The following is a 20,085-nucleotide window of genomic DNA, read 5'->3' as shown; positions in this document are numbered from 1 at the left end:
TTTCCCTCCCTTCTGGTACTCCCTACCCCACACCCCTATTGTTTTCCCTCTCAACTTATAGAATTTGAAACCCCAAATGGATGTATATGCACTTCTGTCTCAGAGTTTATTCCACTGAGAGGAAGGTTTAAGTATTACCTATTAGCACCCTCTGCCTCTCCTTCTTATATCAGTTCCCCCTCCTCCCTTCCATGTGCCCTTTTATGCAGTATAATTTATCCTATTTTCCTTATTCCTTCACATTTTTCTAGGTGCCATATACTATTTCCCTCCTTTCATTTTTTACACATCATCTTGAATCACTTATTACCCCCACCATTGCCTATGAATAATTCTTCCAACAACATTTTTGGGAGTTATAAATATTTTTCATGTAGGAATATATATAATTTGACCTTTGTTTTAAAGCCCTTAAATCCCCCTCCCTTTCTTGTTTACTTTTTCACATTTCTCTTGAATTTTGTATTATGGCATTAAAATTTCCATTTAGTTCTCTTCTTTTCTTTAAAAATACTTGGAAATCTTTGATTTTGTTAAATGTCCATGCTTTCCCTAGAAGTATATAATCAATTTTGATGGGTAGGTGGGTGATCTTTGGTTGTAGATTCAATTCTCTTGTATTACTGAATCCTTGCAGACCTTTAGGGTGGAAGCTGTCAGATCCAGTGCAATCCTGATTTGTGTTCCTTGATATCTGAATTGTCTCCTTCTGGTTTCTTGCAATATTTTCTGCTTAGCTTGGAAGCTCTTGAATTTGGCAATTATATTCCTGGGGGTTGGCCTTTGAGAATTTAGTGTAGTGGGTGATCTGTGGACTCTTTCAATGTCTATTTTGTCCTCTTATTGAATATCAGGGCAGTTTTCTTGGATAATTTCTTGTAATATGATATCAAGGTTTCTGTTTCCATGTTTTCCAGTAGGCCTATGATTCTCAAATTTTCTCTCCTTGACCTGATTTCCAAATCTGTCATCTTCTCAATGAGATATTTATGCTTCCTTCACATTTGTTACAGCCTTTTGACTTTGCTTTTATTAATTCTTGCTGTCTTATGAGATCACGAAGTTCTATTTGCTGAATCCGAGTTTTTAAAGACTGGTTTTTCACTATGATCTTTTGATTTTCCCTTTCAGTTTGATCTATCCTGCTTTTCATGGCTTCCAGCAGATCCTTTCTGGTGTTCAAACTGCTTATCATTTCATTTGATTTGGGGGATTCTTTTTTGAAGTGGGAGACTTGTATTTTTATAAATTGTAGTTTATTGATTAAAAAAATCATGTTTTCTCTCTCTACTCCCCTACAGTTCTTCCTCTGAATGTGGATAGCATTCTTTCTCACAAGTCCTTCAAAACTGTCCTGGCTCATTGCATTGCTGCCAGTAGAGAAGTCCATTACGTTTGATTGTACCACAGTGTATCAGTCTCTGTGTATATTGTTCTTCTGGTTCTGCTTCTTTCACTCTGCATCAATTCCAGGAGGTCTTTCCAGTTCACATGGAATTCCTCCACTTCATTATTTCTTTGAGCACAATAGTATTCCATTAACAAAAGATACCACAATTTGTTCAGCCATTCTCCAATCAAAGGGCATCCCCTCACTTTCTAATTTTTTTGTCACCACAAAGAGTGAGGCTATGAATATTCTTGTACAAGTCTTTTTCCCTATTATCTCTTTGGAGTACAAACCCAGCAGTGCTTTAGCCGGATCAAAGGGTAGACAAAAATCTTCTATTTTGTTGAATGCCCATACTTTCCCCTGAGAATATAAAGTTAGTTTTGATGGGTAGGTGATCTTTGGTTGTAGACACAATTCTCTTGTATTTCTGAATATCATTTTCTAAGCCTTGCAGTCCTTTAGTGTGGAGGCTGCCAGATCCTGTGCAGTCCTCATTTGTGTTCCTTAATATCAGAATTGTCTCCTTGCTTCTTGCCTTTCCTCCTTAGCTTAGAAGTTCTTGAATTTGGCAATTACATTCCTAGAAGTTGTCTTTTGAGGATTTAGTGTAGTGGGTGATCTGCGCACTCTTTCAATGACCCCTGTCAAGAGACCATAACTAGCCCATTCTCTGGGAATCCATCTTTACTGAGAATTCCCCTCTTTGTCCTAGTAATAGCAACATATAGAGAGGGGTCCTGATGCACCCCCCCCCCAGCCTGTCAACCATACACTCTAGACACCTCTCAAAATATATTCATTTATTAAGGCCTTAGGCAATTAGTACAGTGAAGAGAGGAAGCCTTTTGCTACCACACTGCAGCTATGTTAGCCTGGAAGTCTGACGTGCCCTTTTTAAAGCAGAAATGATGCAATAATGATAAAATTGTAAGTCAGGAAATGTTCAGTAAATGGAGTATAAAATTTTATCATGACTGTCATAACAATTTTTTATCCTGTTTCAGAAATTATTGCGAGTTGAGTTAAAATATTTCTTCATACATTTAAAATACTTTTCCTACATGCTAACAGTATAGGAGGGGAAAGCAGTATTTGGGGCCACAGGTATAATAGCCAATCCATGGAGCGCTAATATTGAGGGGAGCCTAGAAAGTACAAACTGCTCAAGGTTTTATAGTGTGTGTGTGAGTTTGTGTGGTCTCTGGGAAAAGAGAGGACCTTATCCTTTCGACACTCCCCAATATTTCCCCAAATATCACACAAAGGAAAATTTTCACCTAATCACATCACCCAAGTCTACTGTACTGTACAATTCATTGTTGACCATTGCATATTCAATGCAATTACTCCCCTCTCTAAAGGTCTCCCACACTGATGACATATTTTTCCCTTCATATTATTGCCTGTGCTCACGCTTGATGTCTTGAACAGATACAATGGCCACCCAACCTCTTGTGATTATTTATATATGTGCTAATAAAAAAGAACGTTTTCATTCTCTATTTTATATATACTTCTCGAGTATAGGCAGAATCATTGCCCTTTTCCTGTCTTCACAATTCATTCCTCTGTCTTTGATCATTTCCTGTATAAAGCTGCGAGGTGATCCCTTCAACTCTGCCTCCATCACAATTACAGGAGGGGTTCTTCTTCTATCCAGATATCTGACCTCCTTTTGCCAGAAGACAGGGGGAACTCCCTAACTTTACTCCCTTTCAAGTCTCTGAAATTCTAGCAGTCTATGGAATCAGTGTTTTCTGAGAACTAACATCAAAAAGTCACCTGTAAGCATGCACCCCCCCCAACTCTTTCTAACTTCCCCATTTCTCTTTGTAGCTGAGTAATCACTTCAGACTGTTCAATCTTTCTCTAAAATGAACAAGTGGAGGGGATGTGGAAAATGGGGATGCTAAAGCATTATTGGTAGAACTGTGACTGATTCCAATCATTGTAAAGAGTAATTTGGAGTCACACCCAAGCCTTATGAACCTCTGTACACATATTGTATTGCTGGGTCTGTTTCCCAAGAAGATTGGGGAAAGAGTAAAAGAATCCAGATGTTCTAAAACATTTATAGCAGCCATCTTGGTGGTGATGAAAAGAATTGAAAACTGACGGGAAACCCGCAATTGGGGAATGGCTAAACAAATGATCATACATGAATATGATGGAATACTAATGCATCATAAGAAATGATGAATAAACTGACTTTTCAAAAACCTGAAAGAACTTTCTGAGGTAATGAACAGTGAAATGAGTAGAACCAGCAGAACATTATACACAACCACAAAAGGAATACTGGAATTTATGAGAATTCATCTCCAGAAGGAGAATAGAAAGATAAAACATGAAAGACTTCATCTATATGAATATGTTGGTCTCCCTGACATTATCCTATGTGTTGAAAGGAGGGAGGATGAGGATTTTTATTTTGTAGATATATAGAAAAGTAAGTTAAAATAGAGATTTGTGATTTCATTTGTGTTAATGTCTTATTTTTCTTCAGACATAGAAATGCTTCCTTCGTTTAAATTTGGAATGAATTTGGAATTAAGAAAGTAACATTTCTAATAATGATCTTTGTCTCAAAATGAAATAAAATGAACAAGCTATTATTTAACCTTTTCTCTTTCCACAATCACTCTAGTTTATTTCATCCCCTTCAGCTTATTCAAGCTTATTAAATCGACATCTATTGGCCTTTAACATACCCCTGCTCCAGTTCATTTATCATGATCACAAACAGGTTTCCTACAATTACAAATGATCAAAATATTATTATCCTGCATGAGGAGGCTCCTTTACACAAATCTTGTCCAAAATCCTAAAGCGATCACTTCAGAGCAATTCGTATTCCCTATGAGAGGCCTTCTGCCACCCCCCGCTCTGTAAAATCCTCACTTGCATCTTTACTTCCTTCTGTCCATCAGAGCTTCACCCTTTCATGAAGCCCTAGTTATCGCCTCCTCTCTGAGGACATCTTTCTGGATTCACCATCACTGCCGCCACATTTCCCTTTGGTCACCTCCTCTTCTGCATACAAGTTGTGCAGTCATTTGATTGTAGGGGAGCATGAAATCGTCTTTGATGTTCCTCTGTCTGGCCTCATCCCTTAGAGGCACTCATGTTGGAGGGAGGCAGGTACCTGATTGAATATCAGTGAATTCCTGCCACAGCACACGGCCCAATGGCATTTGCTCACTGAATGACTGGGTGACTAACGAATGAAGGAGTGCAGCAGTGACTGGTCTTGGGAAGGTGGTGAGGCATAGAGGGAGGGAGTGGAAAGGGCATGGCCTGAAAGCTGGGGACTCATGAATCTCTTCTTGCCTCCATCCCTAATGAGTTGTGAGACCTAGGCTTCTGTGGCGGTCAGCTTCCTCAGGTGTTAACAAGCAGTTAGACTAGAGAGTATTCACGTCCTTTTCAGCTCTGAAACCTGCACTTCTGAGGCACCACAACTATTGGCAATACTTGAGTAATGGAGTAAATAGGAAATACAATTTTTACAATCACACTCCATATTGACAGTTCAGAATAATAGGAAATACCTCTGAATCCCAGGGTGATTCTGCATCTTCTTCCTCTCCCCCTGTGAATGCTGACATCAGATCTGCAAAATTGTGATGAAAAAACCATATTAATAACTAAGATACATGCTGCTGGGGACTAGAAAACTTCCAAAATAGATCTAGTTATAACAACTTCAGCAGAAACTACATGAATATGAGAATAGAAAAAATTTCTGGAGAAGAAACCAATGAAGTCAGTGATATTTGGATTCAGGGATTGTGGATAAAGTAGGGTCTTTCAAAGAAAGAAATTTGGAGCTAAGTGGAAATTTTCTATGAGACTATCTTATCACAAAAGCTGTTTTTTCTAAGCACACTTAATATTGTGAGGAAAAAGAATGAAAAACAAAAAGAATGTTAATATTCAACATACTTCACAGTTAGGCCAAAACACATCACATTTCTGGGTTTACGATGGCAATTTACCAATGGACAGTTTTGCAAGCCTATTCTATAGCTTGAAGGGGTAGCATGCCATAGTGGAGACAGGGCCACCTTTGGAAGTAAGAAGGCCTGGGTTCAGGGCCCAATCCTGATAGATTTCTGTGTGACCAGGGGCCAGTCATGGAACATTCTAGTGCCCCCCAGTCAGCTCCCTATGAATATAAGCTATAGAACAGTTCCCAGTCTGCATGGGTAGAGGTTTCCTCACTGGCAATTTCTTACAATGACAGAATCACAGGTCCTATCAAAACAATAATTTACCTTTTCTAACAGCACACTTCTGTGACATGCTGTGAGCTCCAAGTTCACTCGGAGAATTTGGAGTTTCACCATGTCTTTGTTCTCTAGTGGCATTATTGACCATTAACATGCCATCATTCTTTGGTTCCTCTTCTGTGTCCATTAATTCTTCCTACGTTCAATGAGAATGAAATGTGTAATATCCTCAAAGAACTTCCTTTAATCTATTGCTAGCATATATAATACAAAAGTGTCTAACATGTTATATCTGCAAGATGTTAATGGCTCTAACCAATACTTCACACAAAGTATTAGATTTTCCAATCATTTTAGACATGTGCATTATTGAAAACCTTCTTATTAATAGTTCTTTCAACTTTATTAATTTCTCTTTAATGTTTAGGATTTCAATTTAGTTTTTATCTGGGGATTTTTAATTTGTTCTCTTTCTAGTTTTTTTTTTTTAATTTGCATTCCCTATACGTTGACCTCTTCCCTACCTGATTTGTTAATGTATGCAACTCAGGGTTATAAATGTCCTCCTGAGTATAGCTTTAGCTACAACCCATCAATTTTGATATGATGTCTCTTCATTGTCATTCTCTGCAATGAAAGTATCAATGTTTCTATGATTTGCCTCTCCCTGTACACTTGCTAATTATTACTTTCATTGCATTATGATGTGAAAAGGTTGCATTTATTATTTCAGCTCATTTGCATTTGTTTGTCATGTTTTTAGGCCCTAGTACATGGGTGAATGATTTAAAATATAAAGAAGAAAGTATAAGTAAATTAGGTGAACATAGAGTCCTTTAGTTGTCATATTTTTGCAAAAGGAAAGACTTTAAGACCAAGCAAGAGATAGAGAATATTACAAAAAATAAAATGGATCATTTTGATTACAATTAAATTAAAAAGGTTTTGTACAAACAAAACCAATACAAACAAGATTAGAAGGTCAGCAACAAATTGTGAAAAAATCTTACTTAAATTTATAAGGAGCTTATTCAATTGTACAAAAAAATCAAGTCATTCCCCAATTCATAAATGGGCAAGGGACATGAATAGGCAATTTTCAGATAAAGAAATCACAACTATCAAACACATAAAAAGGATTCTAAATATCTTATTATCAGAAAATGCAAATCAAAACAACTCTCAGGTACAATACCTCACACTTAACAGACTGGTTAACATGACATAAAAAAGTAATAGTGTTGGAGGGGATGTGACAAAATTGGGACATTCATGCACTGCTGGTGAAGTTGTGAATTGATTCAACTATTCTGGAAGGCAATTCCAGCCATAGCACTGCTGGGTTTGTTCCCCAAAGAGATCATAAGGAAAAAGACACGCACAAGAATATTCCTAGCCACACTCTGTGTGGTGGCAAACAACTGGAAAATGAGGGGATGCCCTTCAAATGGGGAATGGCCGGACAAATTGTGGTGTCTGTTGGTGATGGAATACTACTGTGCTCAAAGGAGTAATAAAGTGGAGGAATTCCATGGAGACTGGAACAACCTCCAGGAAGTGATGCAGAGTGAAAGGAGCAGAACCAGGAGAACATTGTACACAGAGACGGATACACTGTGGCACAATCAAATGTAACTGACTTCTCTACTAGCAGCAATGCAACAAGCCAGGACAATCTGAGCGATTTGAGAGGAAGAACGTATCTACATTCAGAGGAAGAACTGTGGGAGCTGAATCACAGAAGGAAAACAACTGCTTTTTCACATGGTGTGATGGGGATATGATCAGGGATGTAGACTCTAAGCGATCACCCTAGTGAAATATCAATAATATGGAAATAGACCTCAATCAATGACACATGTAAAACCTAATGGAATTGGTCCTTGGCTCTGGGAGCAGACTGGGAAGAGGGGAGGGAAAGAATATGTTTCATGTAACCATGGAAAAATATTCTCAATTAATTATTAAATAAATAATCATAAAAAACAATCTTCTCCCTAAGGAGAAACATTAATTCATAGCAATACATATGCTGATAAGTATTTTAATTCTTCAACAAATTCAAGTACAAGGAACTGAGGAAAATGAAAGAATAAATAAGCAGTTCCTAGTCTCACCAATAATCAAGTAAGGAAGATCTCTCCCAATTGGAGGGTAGAGCCCTGAACTCTCAAACCTCCACTTAAGCAGGGAGCTCTGCCCAGACAATTCCTCCTTTCTCACTTGGCTCCACCATGTGGGACTTAGTCGACTTCTCCACTGTGTTCCAGGGCATACTATTTTTCCCCTAATCCCCAATTCTTGGTTTTCTTTTGAGTTGTATGTTGTCTTTCTGCACCAGATTGTAAGAGTCTTGGTGGCAGGGACTGTCTTTATTCAAGTGTATGTTCCTGGCTCTTAGCACATTACATGGCTCAGAGGAGGTACTTCATGCATGTCTTCTAAGACATATGAACAAATAAATATGAGAGAAAGAAGAATGTGTGAAATGTTTTAGAGCGAATGAGCTCTGAGGACTTAGCAGGGTCAATGAAATCTTTCGATGGGTGGTTATATTTGATTAGAGGCTTCAAAGATTGGTAGAAGGAAGAATTTCAGAAGACAAAAAGGAGGGCAAAGATGATGTTCTAAACACAGAGAACAATGTAAGGAAAGGTCCTGAGGCAGCTAACCTGTGGATGCATTTAGGAAATGATAGCTAATACGCTTGATGGAAACATAAACAGACAAAGAGGAAATGGATTTTTAACTTTTGTTTCATTACAATACTAATCTTCTAAATACTTCAAGTAGATTTATTAATAACCTTGTTAACTTTTCAAATATTTTTTTCAAAAGTGATGAAAAACTTAAAAGACTTCTGGATGGGTTATATCCATTAAAGTATACAGTTCACTGGGCTTCAGACTAGGTTTTTTCTGTTTCTGAATTTCTAGTAAGACTGCAATTTGCATATAATATATTTTACAAATGTGCAGCATATTGAAATTTAAATAATAATGTTTGGGATAATCCTGACTGCTCTTAAAATATAATGGAGAAACTTGGATTTTGGATTTGAGATTGGACTGTTCCCCACTTTTAAATATGGTCTACAATGCATTATAGGTTATTTAGACCCTGCAAGAGATTAAAATTTAGAAAATATATAGATTAAAAATAGGATAGAAAATCTAGGATAATACTAAGATTAGTACTCAAGTTCTGATTTTTTATTTTTTCTATTTCTGATTTTAATGGTTTTGTTGTTGTTGTTGTTGTTAATTACTATCTTTAAGATTCATGGGGGCAGCTGGTAGGCTCAGTGGATTTAGAGTTAGGCCCAAAGATGGGAGGTCCTGGGTTCAAATGTGACTTCAGACACTTCCTAACTGTGTGACCCTGGGTAAGTCCCTTAACCCCCTTTGCCTAGCCCTTACCACACTTCTGTCTTTGAACCAATAAACGGTAGTAATTCCAAGACAGAAGGTAAGTGTTTAAAAAAAAAAGATTCGGAGTTAATGTGAAGAATGAAAGGAGGTGAGCTTAAAATTGGTCACAAAAAAGGAAATTCCTTTTCTTTTCTTTAGAGTTTAAAACTGCTAAGACCCAATAACAATACTCCAGAATAATCTTTATCTGAGTGTTTTTTAAAATACAACCTTAGGGACAGTATATATACATTTTAAAAGAGAGTAAATATACATACAAATTGCCATTTTAAAGTTCCTTCCCTCACTATTATTCTATTATTACTTGAAATAATTTTTTTCAGCTTAAGATTAACCAAAAATTCCATTTTCATAAATTTTATGCATTTAGGTAAAATATATGGTAGCTATTTTGGTTTGAATAAAAGAAAACAATTATTATGGCCTAAAATATTTTCCACATATTCTTCTTCCTTTAATTTACCTACTAGAACAGAACAACACAATTTTATAGCTTTAAAATTAAGGGGATGGAGTTACGAAACTTTGAGATTTATCCTAGATCTAAATCTTGTACTTCTCTGAGGAATAGCAAATTTTTACCTTGAGAGAAGTGGCATATAAACTTGCAGTTATGTCTCCATAAATATCCATTATTACTGACAGAGGAAATTACATAGGACTGTTCATTACTTGTCTTCTTTAATTTTTTTACATTTGTTTTCATTCTTATCATATTTAGTAGTATGAAGAGAGTCTGCTGATTAATCAAACCCTCTTTTCTCTCCATATTTTCAAATCTTTGCTTTGACTTCCTTTTCTTTCCTTTATCTATATATTCTGACTCATCTTCCCCATCTATATCCTCATGGTCATCTTGACTGAATTCCTCCTCATCTTCTGTTTCCTTTTATTCCTCACTTTCTTGCTCCTCTGACGCTTCATCTTCATAGTCTTCTACTTGTTCTTCTTGTGACTACTCCCTAACCCATCTTCTCCCTGACAGTTCACATATGAATTGTCATCTGGACCCATCAGTGCTGTATGATTTTCAATATTTAAAGTTCCATGAGTTTTCTTTTGATAGGATGGTTGAGGACTTCCATTTCTAGAATTCTTGTCATCTTCATGAAGTGGTTACATGAGCATGGGAGGAAAGGATAAAAGCTGAACAAATACAGAAAGAAGGGTAAGCAGCATTGCAAATAGAATTACCTTATTAATGTCCAGAGGAGCAGATATCTTCTGGACAGGCATTGAAAAGGTTCCAGGTAAGGGATGGACAGGAAGGGAATCTGTGACATCTTTTTCATTATCTGATTGGTTGTGGCCAAGAGACTCTCTAAATTCTCTTTTGACAATGCTCCTTTTTTCATCTACTATATTAAAAAATAAAGAGTACATGAAAGAATCTATCATTTCAAGGAAATAAATAATACAAGAGCAGAAATTACACAAATAACTTACTGCTTCTCTCATTTGTTATCAGTGCTCATAGTCCTAAAGTTGCCTATATTTACTTGGATTGGGTTGAACTGATTTAATATGTTACAAATATAGTAAGTAAAAAGAAGTTAATCTGTTCTATCCTGAAACGTGCTGATGAATGTTATACAGTCTCTAAAAATTATATTTGTTTCTATGCAGCTTGAGTGAAATGCATTTTATTTTAGTTCTTGGATAATTTGTAATTTATATGTGGTTCTTGTAGCAACTTTTTATTTAGATTATTTGATTTAAGAGAATAGATTCTTCCTGGAATGGGGAGCTGTGCCAGATAGATAATTCAGCTTTTTCTAGTAAAGATAAATATTTAAAAATTAGTAATATCCACATCCACAGTGTTGGTAGAGAAGAACAAAGGACCGCTTACTTGTATTGGTTGGATAAGTTGTTTTTAACTATTTACCCTGCTCTTTCAGTAGCTACAAGTAATAACTTTCTTTGTACAACAGCATTTAATGAATAAACAGTGTTTTTCAGATTGTCCGAGTTGGAGATGAAACCAGATTGGAGGTTTGGATCCGATCCATTGTGTCTTATCACTAGTGGATCAATCATATGGACAATGGTTTTCTGTCTTTGAAGAGGCATTTCAGGCGGTAGCCTGGCATATGTAAGCTTTTGAAATGAGCTATTTAAGCATAGTAGGTGAGAGAAAAATCAGCTGATGCTTGGCCACTGTCTCATTAATAAAGTCTTTTTTATTTTCTCTTAAAGAACTTTCATAATTAGTAAACCAAATAGACTGTGCTGGCAGTTTCCTGCATTCCTTTCAGCTTGCCTTCATATCCCCCTCCCCGCCCCCAGTTTCATTGTTTTATCTTCATTCTTTTGCCTAAAAGGTTACAGGAATACAGGAAATCTCCAATTCATCCATGAAGAATGAGAATTTGAAGGAAAGATACTCTGGGAAATAACCAAATGAAAATGTTTACTCAAATAATTATTAAACAGTTTGCTGCTTCAGTTCAAATTTTATTTTTGGCTTTGCTTTTGCTATTTTTGATTAGTCTAAGGATTCCATAGAATGAAATAGTTTTCTTTGTAGTGTGGGAAAGTTAGATCCCCCAGCCCCTGTTTGAAAATGACCAAATAAAATAATGTTTTATTTTATTATTACATAATTTATTAATCAATCAATCAATCATTTTTATTTTATATAATAAAATAATTAAAATTATATTCACTATTATAGTAGTAATTAGAAGTACCATTCACAGGAAGAGATTGGGGTAATGAGTGCTCTAAGATGATATGCAAAAAAAGAAAAAGGGGGATCAAAGATGACACCAAGAGATAATTGACGAAATAAAATAAATAGGATAATCTTTATCACACAAAGATACACATGGGAAGAGGAGGGGACAAATACTCTTATAAGAAGGAGGGGAAGAGATTGCTAATATGTAATACTTAAACCTTACTCTCAATGAAAACAATTCTAAAGGGAAGGGCATCTAGATCCATTGGTGTCTTGAACTCTATCTTATCCTACAGGGAAAGTGAGAAGGGAAAACTAAGGGGGGCAGAGGCGGGAGTACAAAATGGTAGGGAACTTAAACAGACCCTAAGAAAAATAAGAAGGGAACAATAAGGGAAGGGATTAAAGGGATTGATTAGAAGTAAACCACTGGTTTAAAAGGATATAGCAAAAGAAGAAAGGACAGAACTAGGAGAGGATATCAAAATGCTGGAGAATTCACAAGTGACGATCAAAACTTTGAATGTGAGTGGGATGAACTCACCCATAAAAAGAAAACAAATAGGAGATTGGATTAGAATCCAAAATCCTACCATATGTTGCCTAGAAGAAACACACCAGAGGTGGGTAGATACCTACAAAGTTAGAATTAAAGGTTGGAGCAAGACCTATTGGGACTCAACTGATAGAAAGAAGGCAAGAGTTGAAATCATGATATCTGACAAAGCCAAAGTAAAAATAGATCTGATTAAAAGGGATAGGGAAGGTAAATACATCCTGATTAAAGGGAATATAGACAATGAGGAAATATAAGTAATCAACATGTATGTATAATAGAAGGAAGAAATACATAGTAAAACTCTACTAGTGGGAGACTTCAACCTACCACTATCAAACTTGGATAAATCAAATCAAAAAATAAATAAGAGGTAAGAGATGAGAACAGAATCCTAGAAAACTTAGAGTTAATAGATATATGGAGAAAAATAGCGGTAGTCTCTCGGTGACCGAGAATGACTATTGTCTTTGTGCATTATCATCTATTGATGTACCCTCATGTGGCTTTGGAGTCCAAAGGCTGAGTAGCACAGTGTGTGGCACATGGGGCCTGGGACACCAGTTGTTACGGGAGGTGCGGGTGTGGCCTGGTGTCGGAGTTCACGCCATCGGCAAGATGTCGACGTCGCTCATCTTTAAAGGTGGTGGCGGCATGGTGAATGTGGGTTCGCCAGCTGCTTCTGTCAGAGGCAGCGAGTTCTAGTTGCTTTGGTGTCATGCCAGCCCACTTCAAGTTGGACTTTGGCTGATCCTTGAATCCTTTCTTTGGTCGGCCTTGTTTCCCGAGTCCAGTTGACAGTTCACCACAGAATACCTGTCTTGGTATTCACTGTGGGTCCATGCGGATGACGTGTCCAGACCATCGTAGCTGGGCTTTGAGGACCAGGACGTCGATGCTGGTGGAGTTGGCTCTGTCGAGGACTTCCTGGTTGGTGATTCGGTCCTGCCATCGGATCCTCATGATTGACTGGAGAGAGCATTGGTGGAATTGCTCCAGCTGTTTCATGTGCTTCCGGTACAGTGTCCATGTCTCACAACTGTACAGGAGCGAGCTGAGGACCACTGCGTTATACATTTTGAGCTTCGTCGCAGTGCTTACACTGCTGTGTTGGAGGACTTTGGAGTGCAGCCGCCTGAGTGCCTGGCTGGCCTTTTGGATCCTGGAATTAATCTCGTGGTCTAGGGACCCTTCATTGGCGATGGTGCTGCCCAGGTACTTGAAAGTGTTGATGTTAGAAAGCTGCGTGCCGTCGACTGTAATGCACGGCTGGTTCGTTGGCCTCCCTGGTGCAGGTTGGACCAGCACCTCTGTTTTGCTGAGGCTGATAGTCAGGCCAAACAGTTTTGTTGCGGTGGAGAACCTGTCCACAATGGTTTGGAGATGATTTTCTTGGTGGGCCATGAGAGCACAGTCATCTGCGAAGAGAGCTTCCAGGATGAGTCTCTCTGTTGTCTTTGTTTTTGCAGTCAAGGCGGCGAAGGTCAAATAGTGAGCCATCCAGTCGGTATTTGATGTAGACGCCCAGGTCTAGATCCATCACAGCATGTCGTAATACTTGGGTGAAGTATAGGTTGAATAGCACTGGAGTGAGGACACAGCCTTGTTTCACACCATTGGAGATGTTGAAGCGATCAGAAGTCTCTCCACCAGATAGGACTTCCCCTGTCATGTCGACATGAAAGAGCTGGATCAGTTTGATGAATTTTGCTGGGCAATGGAGCTTGCTGAGGATCACCCACAATGCATCCCTGTTCACTGTGTCGAACACCTTTGTCAGGTCTATGAAGACAATTTAGAGACTCAGGTTCTGCTCAAGGCATTTTTCCTGCATTTGCCTCACCGTGAAGACCATGTCGATGGTGCTGCGATCTGGTCGCATTGTGATTCAGGCAGATTCTGTTCTGAAACAGATTACAGGAGTCTGTTGAGTATAACACGGGCGAGGATCTTTCCGGCAGTGGAGGTAGTGAGATGCCTCTGTAGTTGTCACAGGCTGCTCGTGCGCCTTTGTTCTTATATAGGGCTACAATGGAGGCATCTCTGAGTTCTGGGGGCATGTCTTCCTCTTTCCATATGCTGGTCAGCACTATGTGGAATGCCTGGAGCGCCTCTCTATTTAAGGCCTTGTACACCTCTGTTGGGATCCCGTCTTTACCGGGTGCCTTGCCTGCACTCATTTGTTTAATGGCTTTTTGGACTTCCTCTATTGAAGGAGGGACGTCAAGTTGTTCAATGATGTGGTTTTCGGGGATCTGGTCAAGGGCTCTTTGGTCAACTGAAGAGGGTCGTTTGAGAAGCTGACTGAAGTGTTCTTTCCACCTGTTGCTGATGCCTTTTTTATCTTTTATGAGAGTGTCACTGTCAGAGGATAGCAAGGGAGTGGTAGTGGGTTTTGATGGCCCATAGACAGTCTTGAGGGCACTGGAAAATTGTTTGTAGTTTTTCATATCAGCAAACTGCTGGATTTCTTCTGCCTTTTTTTCCCCACCATCGGTCTTGCAACTTCCTGATCTCACACTGCAGTGTGGCTTGGAGGGACTTGAATCTGTCCTTTTTAGGAGCAGAGTTTGGGTTATTTTGCCACTCCATAAAGGCTTGTTCTTTTTGCTCAATAGGTCTTCAATAGCACTGTTGTTCTCGTCAAACTAGTCCTGGTGGTTGCATTATTTGGGGCCTAGGACTGCCTTTGATGTTTCCTTCACTGCATCTCTAAACTGGTTCCATTTCTTGGTTGAGTTTCCAGTGAGTGGTCCCTTGGCAGACAGCTTGTTGTCCAGGCAAGACTGGAATGTTTGCAAATAAGATGGATCTCTAAGACGACTCACGTTGTAAAATGCACAAACTGTCCGGGCATGTTTTGGATGGTGAGGCACAATGCACATTTGAAGAGTTGCTCTAACCAATCGGTGGTCTGTCCAGCATTCGGCTCCTCTCATGGCTCTGGTGATCTTTACATCCTGGATGTCTCACCGGCGTACAATGATGTAGTCAATGAGATGCCACTGTTTTGATTGTGGGTGCATCCACGTTGTTTTATATTTGTTCTCCATTCTGAACACAGTGTTCATGATGGTGAGTTCGAACTCTGAGCATTTGCTGAGTAGCAGTAGGCCGTTGTTGTTCATTTTGCGCAAGCCATGTTTGCTGAGCACTCCTTTCCATCTTTCATGGTCCTGGCCAACCAAAAAGGAACACACCTTCTTTACACCAGCACATGGTGCATTCACAAAGATTGACCATGTTCTGTAAAAATGGAGATTTGAACCCCAGACTTCAATCCCCAGAAGTCTTTGACAGTTCCCCCAATTCCCTATGATATCACCTAAATTCCCACCTGGGCTGAGAACAAAAATTGTATTTAAACTGACTATACCCCCTACTTGGCTGTCTCTGCTTCTGCTTCTAAGTGTCTAAGTGTCTAAGCTTCTAAGTGTCTCCCTACATGCAGGCAAGATGTGAGTGGCTGTGAATGGGCTCTGTGCCCTAAGCACATGCTTTCTTATTTTGTATTTTCTTTAATTCTTAATTCTAATAATCTTTAATAAACCTCTAAAAATAATACTTTTAGTCGATAAACTAATTTAATTTTAATAGTACCAGGGCATAAAAACATAAAAAACAAATGCAGAATTTTTCAGATCATAAGGCAATAAAAATAATAATCAGTAAGGGTACATGGAGAGTCAATTCAAAAATTAATAGGAAATTAAATAATATGATTCTTCAAAATTGTTACTTAGAGAACAAATGATAGAAACAATTAATTTCATTGAAGAAAAATGACAATGATGAGACATCCTTTCAAAATCTATGGGATGCAGTCAAAGCGATATTCAGGGGAAATTTTATATCCTTGAGTTCATGTATTAACATATTAGGGAGGGCAGAGGTCAATGAATTGGACAGGCAAATCAGAAAACTTGAAAGTGCTCAAATAAAAAATCCCCAGAAGAAAACTAAATTAGAGATCTTAAAAATTAAGGGAGATTAATATAATTGAAAGTGAAAGAACTATTAAACTAATAAATAAGATTAGAAGCTGATATTAAAAAATAGACAAATTCCTGGTCAATATAATTTTAAAAAAGGAAAGAAAACCAAATTAACAGTATCATAGATGAACAGGGAGATGATAGATGAAAGGGATGATCATAGATAAAAATTTCCTCGAATGAAGAGGAAATTAAGGCAATCATTAAAAACTATTTTGCCCAATTATATGGCAACAAATATGGTAATCGAGGTGATATGGATGAATATTTACAAAAATATAAATTACCTAGATTAACTGAAAAAGAAATAGAATTCTTAAATCATCCTATATCAATAAAAAGAAACAAGCCATCAAAGAACTCTAAAAAAAATTCCCCAGGGCCTGATGGATTCACAAGGGCATTCTATCAAACATTCAAGGAACAGCTAATCCGAATATTATATAAATTATTTGACATAATAAGCGAAGAGGGAGTTCTACCAAATTCCTTTTATAACACAAATAGAGTACTGATTCCAAAGCCAGGTACATCAAAACCAGAGAAAGAAAACTCCTTACTGAACATTGATGCAAAAATCCTAAATAGGATACTAGCAAAAAGACTCCAGCAAGTGATCACGAGGCTTATTCACTATGACCAGGTAGGATTTATACAAGGAATGCTAGGATGGCTCAATATTAGTAAAACCATTCACATAATTGACCTTATCAACAAACAAATCAATAAAAATCACATGCTTATAGATGGAGAAAAAGCCTTTTACAAAACGCAACACTCCTTTGTATTGAAAACACTAGAAAGTATAGGAATAGAAGGGTCTTTCCTAAAAATAACAAACAGTATTTATCTAAAACCATCAGCCAACATCACCTGCAATGGGGATAAACTAGATGCATTCCCAATAAGATCAGGTTTGAAACAAGGATGCCCATTATCACCTCTATTATTTAACATTGTACTAGAAACACTAGCTGTAGCAATTAGAGAAAATAAAGGAATTGAAGGTATTAAAATTGGCAATGAAGAGAACAAACTATCACTCTTTGCAGATGACATGATGGTCTACTTAAAGAATCCTAGAGAATCAACCAAAAAGCTAGTAGAAATAACAACTTTCGCAAAGTTGCAGGATACAAAATAAACCCCAATAAGTCATCAGCATTTCTATATATCTCCAACACATCTCAGAAGCAGGAAATTAGAAAGAGAAATTCCATTCAAAATCACCTTAGACAATATAAAATAATTAGGATTCTATCTGCTGAGACAAACACAGGAACTATATGAACACAACTATGAAACACTCTCCACAAAATTAAAACTAGAACTGAGCAATTGGAAAAACAATAGCTGCTCATGGGTTGGATGAGTTAACATCATAAAAATGACCATCCTACCCAAAGTTATCTATTTAGTGCCATACCCATCGAACTTCCAAAAAACTGTTTTACTGAATTAGGAAAAAACATAACAAAGAGCATTTGGAAGAACAAAAGATCAAGGATATCCAGGGAAATAGTGGGGGGGGGGGAATGTGAAGGAAGGAGGCCTTGCAGTCCCAGATTGCAAATTATACTATAAAGCAGTGGTCATCAAAACAATATGATATTGGCTAAGAGTCAGAAAGCAGAATCAGTGGAATAGACTTGGGGAAAGTGACCTCAGCAGGACAGTCTCTGATAAGCCCAAAGATCCTAGTTTTGGGGACCCAAACCCACTATTTGAACAAAACTGCTGGGAAAATTGGAAGACAGTATGGGAGAGATTAGGTTTGGATCAACATCTCACACCCTACACCAAGATAAACTCAGAATGGGTGAATGACTTGAACATAAAGAAGGAAATGATAAGTAAATTAGGCAAACACAGAATAGTACACATGGCAGGCCTTTGGGAAAGGAAAGAGTTAGAAAAGCAAAAGTTAGAAAAAATCACAAAATGTAAAATCAATAATTTTGATTACATCAAATTAAAAAGTTTTTGCACAAACAAAACCAATGTCACCACAATTCACAGGAAAATAACAAATTGGGAAAAAATCTTCATGACAAAAACCTCTGACAAAGGTCTAATTACTCAAGTTTACAAAGAGCTAAATCAATTGTACAAAAAATCAAGCCATTCTCCAATTGATAACTGGGCAAGGGGCATGAATAGGCAGTTTTCATATAAAGAAATCAAAACTATTAATCAGTACATGAAAAAGTATCTAAATCTCTTATAATCAATCAGAGAGATGCAAATCAAAACAACTCTGAGGTATCACCTCACACCTAGCAGATTGGCTAACATGATAGCAAAGGAAAGTAATGAATGCTGGAGGGAATGTAGCAAAGTTGGGACATTAATTCACTGCCAGTGGAGTTGTGAATTGATCCAACCATTCTGGAGGGCAATTTGGAACTATGCCCAAAGGGAGCTAAAAGTCTGTCTGCCTTTTGATCCAGCCATAGTACTGCTGGGTTTGTACCCCAAAGAGATCATAAGGAAGAAGACTTGTACAAGAACATTCATAGCTGCGCCCTTTGTGGTGGCCAAAAATTGGAAAAGGAGGGGATGCCCTTTGATTGGGGAATGGCTGAACACATTGTGGTATATGTTGGTGATGGAATACTATTGTGGTAAAAGGAATAATAAAGTGGAGGAATTCCATGGAGACTGGAACAACCTCCAGGAAGTGATGCAGAGCGAGAGGAGCAGAACCAGGAGAACATTGTACACAGAGACTGATACACTGTGGTACAGTCGAATGTAATGAACATCTTCATTAGTGGCAAAGCAGTGATCCTGAACGACTAGTAGGAACCTACAAGAAAAGTCACTACCCACATCCAGAGGAAACACAGTAGGAGTAGAAACACGGAAGAAAAACAACTGCTTGCTTAAATGGGTTCAGGGGATATCATTGGGGATGTAGACTCTAAATGAACATCCTAGTGCAGACATCAACAACATGGAAATGGGTTCTGATCAAGGTCACATGTAATACCCCATGGAATTGTGCATTGGTTACAGGAAGGGCCGGAGGAGGGAGGAATAGAATATGATTTTTGTAACCAAGGAATAATGTTTGGAATTGACCAAATAGAAAGGAAATATTCATTTTGTTACTGTCTCGATATATAAACCCCTGCACACAGTCTCCCGTCCATTTCAACATGACTTTTAAATTAATTAATTTATCTTTTTATTTTTAAGCTGGGTTTTGGAGTCTTGCATTCTTGCAATGGGTACCTGTCCTGAACCTGGGTTTTTTTTTACCCCAAAGCTCTCCCACCACAGTATTATCTATGAAGTCATGCAAGGAGTTGAGATTATGATTGTTATTATGAAATTATGAAAATTATGATTGCTTTCTTTAAGCAAATTGTGTATCAGTTTTCGGGGGCATAAAAAGTCTTTTTAAATCCAGTGTTTTGGATAAATTGTGCCTTTTCTACCATAACCCTGAATTAAAACACCAAAGTAACCGGTATAATAACTAGGAAATGCTCAACCCCAGAACATTACAGTTTGTTAAAGTACCAAAATTTTGCAAATTTTGTTCTTACAAAATTGAGGTTCTTCACAATTTCTATATACAATAGAGGACAAAAGAACTAAGGGCACGGAAGGAAGAGGTTGCTCCCAGGGAAGTGCTAATGACTAGAAGATGACTAGGGTCCCAGGAGTGGAGCTCTAGAAGATTCAGTCTTCACGAGAATTTGGTTCCCCTTTGACATGATAATTTGTATGAAAATTCATTTTGCAAGGTGTTCACTATGAGTAAAACTCAAGAAAAAAGGTTCTCAC

At 37.8% G+C, this 20,085-nt stretch overlaps 1 protein-coding gene across 2 annotated transcripts in view; it reads right to left on the bottom strand.

Moving 5' to 3' along the window:
* Positions 1-204: 204 nt before the first annotated feature.
* LOC103105145 (ankyrin repeat domain-containing protein 7-like) overlaps positions 205-20,085 on the bottom strand; it is a 38,506-nt gene continuing 18,625 nt past the window's right edge. The window contains exons 7-9 of one of the 2 annotated variants that reach the window (XM_056797352.1): positions 10,251-10,411; positions 5,671-5,821; positions 205-5,006 (exon numbers count right to left, since the gene is read on the bottom strand). In XM_056797352.1, the coding sequence (XP_056653330.1) occupies positions 4,906-5,006; positions 5,671-5,821; positions 10,251-10,411 (413 nt within the window). In that variant the 3' untranslated portion in view covers positions 205-4,905. Of the gene's footprint in view, positions 5,007-5,670; positions 5,822-10,250; positions 10,415-20,085 lie in introns of both variants that reach the window. The other variant, XM_056797351.1, reaches the window with a different exon arrangement.

The sequence above is a fragment of the Monodelphis domestica genome, chromosome 5 (genome assembly GCF_027887165.1).
Source record: "Monodelphis domestica isolate mMonDom1 chromosome 5, mMonDom1.pri, whole genome shotgun sequence".
Classification (NCBI taxonomy): domain Eukaryota; kingdom Metazoa; phylum Chordata; class Mammalia; order Didelphimorphia; family Didelphidae; genus Monodelphis; species Monodelphis domestica.
This window is presented reverse-complemented; position numbering and strand designations above follow the sequence as displayed.